At 35.1% G+C, this 11,502-nt stretch overlaps 1 protein-coding gene across 1 annotated transcript; it reads right to left on the bottom strand.

The window, feature by feature from the left end:
• Positions 1 to 5,120: 5,120 nt before the first annotated feature.
• On the bottom strand, positions 5,121 to 6,999 carry gtf2a2 (general transcription factor IIA, 2). The gene is made up of 4 exons (XM_039662630.2): positions 6,805 to 6,999; positions 6,106 to 6,210; positions 5,546 to 5,672; positions 5,121 to 5,455 (listed from the first exon to the last, which is right to left on the bottom strand). The coding sequence occupies exons 1-4, from the start codon at positions 6,874 to 6,876 to the stop codon at positions 5,430 to 5,432; spliced, it is 330 nt and encodes a 109-aa protein (XP_039518564.1). The 5' UTR covers positions 6,877 to 6,999; the 3' UTR covers positions 5,121 to 5,429.
• Positions 7,000 to 11,502: the final 4,503 nt, after the last annotated feature.

Below are 11,502 nucleotides of genomic sequence, written 5' to 3'. Positions count from 1 at the left end.
TATCACAATAATAAACCAAACAGAAAATGAAAATTCATGCTGTGGATACAAAAATATATGTCTTTAATGGAACAAGCTCTTAACAAAGCCCGGACTGGGATGCAAACCAGTTACAGTGACTAACCAAAAGCTTGAAAACTCAAAATTTCCATTTTAATTTATACCAGACAACATTCAACCAATAAATATGAGGTCTCATCATTAACATTATCTATTAAGCTCAAACTGACTTGACAGGCACTTACCCTTGAAGTTAAAGAGAGAGAGGGCTTACATAATGGCAGGCTTGTTATGAAGTCTTCTTCCAGCTTGCCATGCCTCAACTGCCTGTGGCCTTCATTTATGGGGCAGTGGTCTTTATTTTGCCCCGGACCACGTGTTGCTGGACCTCAGTCTCAGAGTCTCATGACCACTGCTGAAGATAATCCTGCTGGGACCTCATGACCAATCCACTGGAACACCACAAACTAAAGTCTAATCTGCCTCATTGGTCAACATGCTAATCTCACCATTAGCCCCTCCATACCTCTTCTATTAATGCTGTTTGTTAAGGTAAACTGGGAAGGATAAGAATGATGTGAAAGACACCAATGCCCGGAGTCCTTAAAGTCCTGCCATTAATTTAGCATTTATATTGGAAACAGTACATTTTTACCTGCTTCAGAAAGGTAATCTATAAAACTGTTCAATGTTACTGTAGCAGCACCACATTAAAAAATAAATAAACCAATAGAGAAATCAAATTAAGCACAAGCACTCTCATTCACAAAGAGCAGTCTCGCTGAAATACAATCTGGCTCTTTCCCAAGTACATGTGAGATTTGTGTTTAGACATCTGTCGACAGCTTTTGACATCTTTGGATTTGGGTATTTTAGAGCTTCATTTCTCTCAAATCCTAAATGGTTTAGTCATAGAAACACACATGTGGAATTTGCCAGAGGTGAAGCTGGACAGTCACACAAACCATTATCTCAACCTACTTTGTTATTGGAATTTCTTTTTTCATATATAGGCTAGTTATATGATACACTTTAGTTGAGTAAAACAAAATGTAAAATTTGTATTATTGTTTTTTTGTTTTTTTTTTAATTTGGAGGAGAAATTGCCTTATACCTAATCTGTATGCCCTGTTTTGGTTTAGTTAGTTCCCGTTGTTCTCTTTTTCCCGTCACTAGTTTGTATCTATGACTGGTTTCTGTTAGTTAGTGTATTTAAGCCCTCAGTTTCCAATGTTTTATTTTTCTGCCTCGTCTGTGTATTGTGTGGTTATGTTATTCTCCTGCTACTCTTGTGGGGTTTTGTTCTTACTACTGTGAGTACTACTACAGCCACAGCCGATTGTGACAATGCCTTATAAGAAAGAGCTTTAATTACATTATTCTGTTATTTCATTATATTTTCCTTGTTTTATCTACACTACCATCCAATGACACAGAGATAATTGTCCTAGTCCACAAGCTTTCTGAAACAGATTGACTAAATTAAACAGAAAGAGAAAACCAGAAAAATCTGCTCCAGCTGATCCATAATTATAATTTAGTCCGTCAAAGCTCTCACATTAACACATGTCAACCCCGTGAGCAGCTAGGCCTACATAAAGGAGCTCTGTGAGAAGCTCAACTCAGATAATCCTCAACTAAGCAAATCAAGCAAAAAGCAAATCAACTCTGTCTGCCAATTGGAAACAAACACTTGCATTTCCACAATGTTCACAAGACAGAAAAAAATACAATGCTCATTGTGAGTCCCCCAAAAACATATGATTCTGGGAGTTAATATTAGTCCAACACTACTATGGACTTTTGTTGATCATGGTTATTTTTTCATTCCTAACAACATTCAGGACTATAATCCTTTAACATTAAATTTTAAAACAGCTTTTCCGTGAACACTGAATTAATGTTACCAAACATGGTCAGTTGCAAATGATAACTCAAAAGCATGTTTTCATTTGATAAGTGAAAATGCCGTTGGTCAGGCTACCTAGTTTACAGAGTTGGAAGGTCATTTGAAAATGACAATGCTTTTCGTGATTTCATGAACTCACACTGTTTTCCATTCCAGTGAACACAAGCTGATTTGCAATGATTTCATGTGCATTGTAAGCCCATTAAGTTTGTTTCTCTCCAATTGTGTTTGGATTTATTCCACAGAACTCTGCATTAATCACATAAGATTGAGAATAACAGAGAACAGGGGTTTAAGCTACCCGGGCCAGTGCTCTTTACTGGGCCATTATCAGAGATTACAGGACAATGCTGAAAACAGGTTTTGTTCTGTATGTATGCGTGCAAGTGTGTGAGTGCACCCTCAGAGATCAAGAATCAGTGCATTCACCAAATGATTTTACACAAGAATTTGACCATCCAAAATCACTGGCAATATAAAATATAACAGAAATCCAATTTTTGTTATAACATACAAACCTGCAATTTAAACTGCTTGATTTTACAGTGCAAAACAAATCTTCAAAAATGTGGCGAATCCTAAACAAATTAAAAATCCAATGCATAAGACAATGTAACTTCGGTTAATTAACCGCAACCAAAGCTGGTCGGGTTAAAAGTGGGAACGATTCTACAAGCCCACAATTTAAATGGGACAAAGGGCCCAAAATTTCTGGCAACAGCTCTGATCCCGAACATAATTCAATATGTTTCTTAAACAACTCAAGATAACCAAACAAATTGCAGTAGGTGGAGAACAGGGGGAATTCAAAGTTTGTTGGGGTCTCTTACCTTCTGAGATCCAGAGGTTGTGCGTTTAATAGATGCACGCTTAAAGGACCCCTCTTTGCCCCTTTTCCCTCCAAATCCCCTGCTATCCATCTTTATAATGAGCTCCTAAAATCAAGCCATTCCAATGTAGCATCACAGTCTCTGTGACCAGAAGACAGAATGTTCAACAACTGAAAGTAGTGATGTCCAGCATCCCCAGCCAGACTGGTTAATACAGACACAGCGAGATACAAAAAGTATGACGCTGACACAAAGACCCCCTTCCTCGGCTACTGTATATGTGTGTGTGTGTGTAATCAGGCTTAATGGAGTTGCCCTATGAGTGATGCTCTTTAATGTAGGAGATTTAATAAATGGTGATTGAAGGTAAATCTACTTTGGGTAAAAGTCAAATAAAAATAGCTCTTATGCTAAATACGAAACTGCACAGATAGGTCATGACATGGGAAGTATTAAGAAACCAAATTGTAGGGCTTAGCTGTGAATAGGACAGTGCAGCATAATCATCATCTCATGTACCGATGTTCAGGTGACGAGATCAGTTGACAGCACACATCTGCTATCAACATAATTTTCACCATTATCAGTTAAAAACTCAAGAGTTCCCAAATATCTCAAAATGAAATTGAGGCCAACACATAGCCTACTTGTTCTCCTCCTATAAATGATACAGAGTAATGAATAAAAGTCATTAAATCTACTGATTGATCATATTCACGCCTGATTTAATGTCCAGAATCACTAAACTGTGAGTAGAAATCTTACATGGTTAAGCTAAATATCTTAATTTGGTTTTGTTTCGTTAGCCCCGGTTTCACAGACATTGCTTAAGCTAGTTCTAGACTAAAACGCATTTTTGAGCTGTTTCAATTAAAGCAACAACTTGCACCGACCTGTCTTAAAGGGTCATGAAACCCCAAACCAAATTTTCTGAGATTTTAAGAGGTATGTGTGTTGAACATCATTGGAGACAATGTTAGCATCTGTCAGATTTAATAGTAGGGTTAAAATGGTTAAATTACATTTTTACAGTTTTTTTTTCATCTTCCGGGTTTAAAATCTTCGTGTCCACGACGTAGCCGTGCACTGTGAGTGCTTGATGACTCATCGGTGTTTCATAATTATTAATGAGACTGAGTTTTCATATCCTATAAGAAGACACTACCTAGTAGATGAGAGAAGAAATCATGGGACGCAAGTGTTTGTTTTCATGGTGCAAAAGCCCAAGTGGGTTGAATATTTTTTCCCGCGATGCTGCCAGGGCTAGACTCTGGCTCTGGACGGTTGGTTTGCCATCAACCAGGGCCACAAGTCTATGATCTAAACTATAGTGTGTGCCGCAAACATTTTCTCGAGAGGGCTGCGAGAAGTGGAGAATGGTGGACTTCGCCTTGTTGACAACCAATCTTGCGAGTGCTGCGAAACCAAGTCCCGAGGACTTTTCTATCCCTTCAGAGGTGTGTGTGTCTAAAATGAGAAGTCATCCACCTCCACAGAGCCATCTTTATTATGGGGGTTCAGGGGGCGCGTAGATCTAGGCTATGCATGGAACGATTTTTTTAAAGCGGAAAATGTATTATTTTCAAATGCATTTATAGTGTCTATATAAACCACTATATATTTTATAATGACATTATAACTGTACATGTAGTCTACATTAATAGGTTTTAAATGGAATTACAATTACTCAAGGCTAATATATGTAGCAGGACATTCAGTTACTTTTAAAAGGACGATAATAAAGTGTCAGTGTATTTCATAAGACTTTAACTTTGCCAGCTATATATAAAAAAAAAATAAAAAAAAATCGAGCATTTCCTCACGTTTTACCACTGCTTTTTAGTGACAGTCGATATGCATGGGACATTGGTCATGATGACAGTGATAGCCATACCACATCCACTCCCTCCCTTCTTCTCACAGCTATCCACGCCCATTTAAGTTGCATTTTTCAAAAAGATTATGAGTTGGACTTGAGCTGAAAGAGGGGAGTTTCATGAGTCATGACCCTTTAAAACAATGTCAATGCCATTGCCCCAGTTGTTTTTTCTCAAGATGTACACCAGTGGTTTTTAACTAAGGCTAATTTAAACAAGCTATTTAAATGTTTTAACTGAACTAAGGCCTAATCCTGGCTTAATCTAAACCCTGTCTGTGAAACCTGCCCTAATGTTATTGGTCACAGATAATAAAGATTAAACTGCTCAAAAACATTTGAGGACGTGACCCTGAACATTTAGTGATATTTAGTGGGTAACCAGAAATAGAAAACAATTCAGATAATTTTGTGATACAGCTATTATCTATTATCCTGTTCATTTAAAGTAAAATAGACCATAGGGAATAGTTAAAAATAAAAATTCTCCACAAGAGAAACTAAACACCTTTAAAACAAGTTTATTTAGAGAATAAGCTAAATAGTAACAAACTGAAAAGCATCGGCATTTCTATGAAAATTATATATATTTATTTATAAAAAGAAAAATTTCCTGTGACATCCAAGGCCTTTTGTGCTCCATACGTTTGTCAGTCCTCCACTGAGCAGGTTGGTGTATGAAGACTTGAGAACTGTTTCTTGTAATAAATAATATATACACAGTCCCCTCCGCTGTTTGCCTCGTCTTCAATTCTTGTCATCCTTCCCCACGATCCAGCAACTTAATTCACTCCATTTCTCTCTCTCCTTGATTTCACTCAGCTGCATTAGACCCAGTGTCTATAACAGAGAGATATTCAATCAGAAGGATTGCATCACACCATAAATTATGAAAATATACCATATAACATCAGCACAGGCGAATCTTACTTTTGCCATCACACGCTACAATTTTTACTTTATCCACCTTGACCAGATCAGTCACCTCCCGGAACTCAACGTCATTTAAAACAAACGTCCAGACGTTATCACAGAATCTGTATGTGTTCAGAGATCCCTATGGATAAAACAAAGATCTGTTATTTTTAGTGTCACGACAGTGTCCAGTTTAAAGGGATATTCCACCAAAAATGAAAATTCTGTCATCATTTACTCACCCTCAAATTGTTGCAAACATGTATCAGTTTTTTCTTCTGCTGAACACAAACGAAGATATTTTGAAGGACGATTGGAACAAACGGCTGTTTCCATAGTAGAAATGGTACCAAAGTTCCAATCGTTCTTCAAAATGTCTTCCTTTAGTTCAGCAGAAGAAAGAAACTCAGGTTTGGATCAACTTGAGGGTGAATAAGTGATGACAGAATTTTCATTTTTGGGTGGAGTATCCCTTTAAGGTAAAGCTAGATATCTAAAGATCTTGCATTAGCAGGCAAAACTCTGTAAATACTCAATACAATATCCTTAAGAAATAAGGCATTCACTTAACTTACCCTAAAATTGACCCTGTTGCGGACCCGGTTAGCCAGCGCTGTGTTGATAGCTTTATCAAATTGTAAAAGTACTTGGAGGGCTAATTGTGGAGTGATTTGTTGAGTCTATGAATGGAGGGAAAATGTAGTTAAATATTTCCCATTACTGAGATATTAACACAATATCGAGCTTCATTCAATAAGCTTGTAGTTTTATTTTAATTTAACACAACATTTTCAAAATACTTTCCAGTTTCATGAGTGGACTTAAATTATTCATAGTCATACAGAATGAAGTAATAATCAGCAAACTCTGCCTGTATGCTTGTTATTATTAAACATAGACAGGAATGTTTGGTTATGTTATGTCCCAAACATTTGAAAACAAAACAATTCTAAGAAACACTATAATAATTAACTTATTCATCCCTGACTAGAGCAGTTAACGTATGACTTTTTCTAATAAAGCAGCTAAATTACAAACACAGCTGGTGTTAGCTAACACTCATTTTCTAACAAACCAAGACATTACTAACCACGATCAGAAGAACAAATAATAGGCTTTAACACAAACACATGATATAATAAACCACAGAAGGTGGAAGAGTGGATGTGCAGTTATCGTTTTTATACCATTAGCTATGTTTGTTTATCTATTTATCACATCATTCTGCGCTGGTTAGCAATCAGCTACCTAACTTCACTTTGATTTAATCTTACCTGAATAAGCTCGTCGAGACTCTCCTGTAGACTGTTTCCGAGTGTCGTGTTTCTGTAGAGTTGATATGCCATAGTGTATTTTCAGAGCGAACGCGAATGTACTGTTTAAAATAACCGTAGGATCTTCGCTGATGCTTTGTGATTTACCCGCTGGATGAGCACTTCCTCAATATCCAAATTTAGACCGATCGCGCTACGGAAACACGCGAGGGACATACATCTCCATCCGATCCTGAAAGGATACAAAACATCGATAAAGAGAGGGTCGTACAAATTCCCTTTGGCAAGGAAAACGAAAATTATCATCCTAAAAAAACAATGAAAAGATATGAGCGATTGTTTAAGCCACAAACATTATTATCCACTATCCTTATTTTTTCTTACCACTCTTTGTTTGGTAGCCCAAGTAATGATTTGGCAAAGACTTCTAGCAATTTCTTAAACGAGCAGTAGATGGCAGCAGATGACAAGTCCAATCATTGCAGGAACATCTCTCATTTGATTTCAGGTTTTCTTCTTTTTATTTTTTTAAATAAAGAATAATAATGAACAAAATATCACAAATAAATCTGTTTTGGAGCCGTGAGCCTTATTTTATGAGCCATTCCAATGGGTGTCATTTGCTTCACTGTAAAAAAAAAAGATATGATCATTACATTATGACAACATATGTTTTTACCATTTTTTTTGCATCGCTCATCAAAATAAGTTAAGAAATGTTCTACTTTTTTGTAAGTTATACAAGATTCAATTTTTTAAGTCAATTTAATGTAATTTAAGTTGAAATGACTTCCAACATCCAAGTTGATTGTACTTATTTTAAGCCAGCAATTCTTTCTTTACAGTGCTGAAATGCTCTTTTTTCAACACTGAATCTGATAACATACATTTTTAACTATTTAAAATATGTACTGGTCAATTTTAGGTAACTTTATTTGAATTTTAAGGTTCTAAGCAGAAGATTGGTGGTTTTATTTCAGTCCCTGTTATCCTGTCTTTTAAAAAGCAAGATTTGTTGTAAATAAATGGTTGGGTACATGTTCAAATAACATGTCCTCTATTTTCAGCACGACTCTTGACTAATTGTTTAGAAAGAAAAGAAAGCCAGTGAAAAGCATGCTTGAGATGAAATATGAGGTGTGATATAAGCAATTTATGAATTACAATCAAGTTTTGACAATGTAATATATTTGTTTTTTATTTTATTTTAAATAAAATGTTCATAGAAATATGTCTTAGCAACACAAAGGAGTCACCCTTTTAATTAAAAATAAAAACATAAAGTGTAGGCCCAATTTTAAAGTGTGAAAGATGTGGGAAATGTTCATAACTTCTTGAATTAACAAAAAAAAAATTTCTTCTGAGCATCACACAGGGGATCTACAATTCATTAAATGAAATAAAATAAACTATGAAATTATACTTTGTGTGATGCCAGTATTTTATGTTCTGCAACACTTAAAATAGATGCTATTGCATTGATGTTTCATATCTGCACACTGTACATGTGTTTCAAGGTTGTATTTAAACATTTAAAGTTTTAATAAATCATATTTAGTTAGTTAACTAAATTCATTGAAGACTTTCATTTTTGTAATAGCATAAATAAAGAATATGCTAAAGAGACCCAAGCAGAAGCAGAGACAAAATGCAGCTCTTCATTAGTAACACTTTACACAGACAAATGAAGATGCCAGCAGATGCTCGAATAAGCATCTACACAGGGGAAACCACTGATAAATCATAGTTTGAAAGAAATTTGGTCAAATACTCACTGCGCTTTAGCTTCATAAATTGATGTTGATAATGAATGGAGGTGTTTATAGAGATATTTGAAACGACACATCCTTGTAATGATTTCATTTTTAAGAGAATGCAAATAAGGCACCTAGTAAATAGATGAAAAAATGGTAGGCAATTATTTGGATACAATGAGAGAATGTGGGCTCAACACAAACCAAACCATCAACATTGATCAATGGTTCTGTTCACTCTGTGTTGGAATAATGGCATTCGTTTAGCTTATTCATCTCCTCTTGAGCGTGTGTTTGTGTGCAGTGGAGGATGGTGGGGTTTAAACGATGATGGATACAGAGAGGCTGGCAGAAATGGGAGCTGCTTCCTTCATTTAATTACTGTGTCAAACTGAATTACCTTAGAAATCAGAAAACATGACCACTACACCACACAGATTTATTCATACTTCATTAATGCTGGACTTTCGCTTTTTCCCTCAGTTTGATGCATTTGTTCAGTTTTTTGTTCTGCAAGGAGTATTTTAACATTTATTTAGTATCACTCACTTTTGCTGGATGATATTGTTTCAACAACTCTTATTTTGCTGTGTATGACTATCTTTAATGGGACTGCAGCAACATGGTTAACCCTTGTGCTGCATTAGATTTTTAAGACCGTTGAGTGCATTAAGGACCAAAAATGGCCACATATTAAACATTGCCTAAAATATTATATATTATTATTTTTTTCCACTTTTACCAAGTTAAATCGCATCAGTCCTCATCATAACTACCAAAAATGTATTCAATTTCAGGATTTTAACCCTTTAATTACCAGTTTTGTTTGCGAAACCATCGATTTGTATAAGAGGAAAAAACACAAAAATTCAATTATTTTCAATAAACTAAATGCAAAGAGAAAACTTTATATTTGGATTATCACAGTCCCACTTTGCAAAAAATCCCACTTAGCGCGTTAGAGACCAAAAATGGCCACCTATTAAACATTGCCTATTGCCTAAAATAAGGTGCATTTCCACCCATAGGGAATAAATATGTAGTGACGTCATCTGGTGGAATACACTATATAATGCAAATATAATGCTTTTGCTTCAAAATGAAAGGATGTTTGTGCAAAAATCATGTGTCATGTATTACTGACAGCCTCAGATTTAAACAACGTTTTAATGGGTTTCAATGGGCCATTTTTGGTCTTTATGGTGCTGAGTGTTACTATTTGATCTACACAGTGTGTGTTATACATATTTTGCAAAATGGGATCACATTTTTTACATGTATCCAAAAAGTCACAATTTTGCCAAATTTCATACCATTTGCATTAAAACAGCCAAAATGGTCAAAGAAATTAAACTGCAAAAGACCAAAAATGTCCCTAATGCAGCATAAGGGTTAAATAAGCAAGATTACGCAAGGCAGATTTATACCTCTCAAGATATTGTTTCAGTAATTGTCTCGGTGGTCAGCAGGAGGATACATTTATCAAAGAACATTTTTTAAATATTTTCAGATTTCTTTCAGGAAAATCAGAAAAGATTTTCTTTCAGATTTGGATCTGAACTCCATAAACATGTTAAATGAAGACAGACAGATGGATGGATGGATGGATGGATGGATGTGGACGGACAGACGGACGGACGGACATAGATAGATAGATAGATAAATAGATAGATAGATAGATAGATAGATAGATAGATAGATAGATAGATAGATAGATAGATAGATAGATAGATAGATAGATAGATAGATAGATAGATAGATAGATAGATAGATAGATATAGATAGATATGACAGACAGATACAGACATACATGTATAGATAGATGACAGACAGATAGACAGACATGTATAGATAGATAGATAGATAGATAGATAGATAGATAGATAGATAGATAGATAGATAGATAGATAGATAGATAGATAGATAGATAGATAGATAGATAGATAGATGACAGACAGACAGACAAACATGACAGACATGTATAGATAGATGACAGACAGATAGACAGACAGACAGGCATGTATAGATAGATAGATGACAGACAGATAGACAGACATGTATATATAGATAGATAGATAGATAGATAGATAGATAGATAGATAGATAGATAGATAGATAGATAGATAGATAGATAGATAGATAGATAGATAGATAGATAGATAGATAGATAGATAGATAGATAGATAGATGACAGACAGACAGACAAACATGACAGACATGTATAGATAGATGACAGACAGATAGACAGACAGACAAACATGTATAGATAGATAGATAGATAGATAGATAGATAGATAGATAGATAGATAGATAGATAGATAGATAGATAGATAGATAGATAGATAGATAGATAGATAGATAGATAGATAGATAGATAGATAGATAGATAGATAGATAGATAGATAGATAGATAGATAGGCCGATAGACAGACAGACAGACAGACATGTATAGATAGATAGATGACAGACAGATAGACAGACAGACATGTATAGATAGATAGAAGACAGACAGATAGACATGTATAGATAGATAGATAGATATGACAGACAGATAGACAAGTATAGATAGATAGATAGATAGATAGATAGATAGATAGATAGATAGATAGATAGATAGATAGATAGATATAGATAGATATAGATAGATATGACAGACAGATACAGACATACATGTATAGATAGATGACAGACAGATAGACAGACATGTATAGATAGATAGATAGATAGATAGATAGATAGATAGATAGATAGATAGACAGACAGACAGACAGACAGACAGACAGACAGACAGACAGACAGACAGACAGACAGACAGACAGACAGACAGACAGACAGACAGACAGACAGACAGACAGACAGACAGACAGACAGACAGATAGATAGATAGATAGATAGATAGATAGATAGATAGATAGATAGATAGATAGATAGATAGATAGATAGA

This window comes from Pimephales promelas, chromosome 1 (genome assembly GCF_988280905.1).
Source record: "Pimephales promelas chromosome 1, fPimPro1.hap1.1, whole genome shotgun sequence".
Taxonomy (NCBI): Eukaryota; Metazoa; Chordata; class Actinopteri; order Cypriniformes; family Leuciscidae; genus Pimephales; species Pimephales promelas.
Note: the sequence above shows the minus strand (reverse complement) of the source record. Positions and strands in the feature narration are given on the sequence as shown.

Excerpts from the sequence above, each read along its gene's own strand:
- gtf2a2 (XM_039662630.2), bottom strand. The coding sequence starts at position 6,876 with ATGGCATATCAACTCTACAGAAACACGACACTCGGAAACAGTCTACAG. Across the intron at positions 5,673-6,105 it reads GCAACAGGGTCAATTTTAGG|GGATCTCTGAACACATACAG; the intron begins GTAAGTTAAGTG and ends TTTTATCCATAG. Across the intron at positions 5,456-5,545 it reads TGTAGCGTGTGATGGCAAAA|ACACTGGGTCTAATGCAGCT; the intron begins GTAAGATTCGCC and ends TCTCTGTTATAG.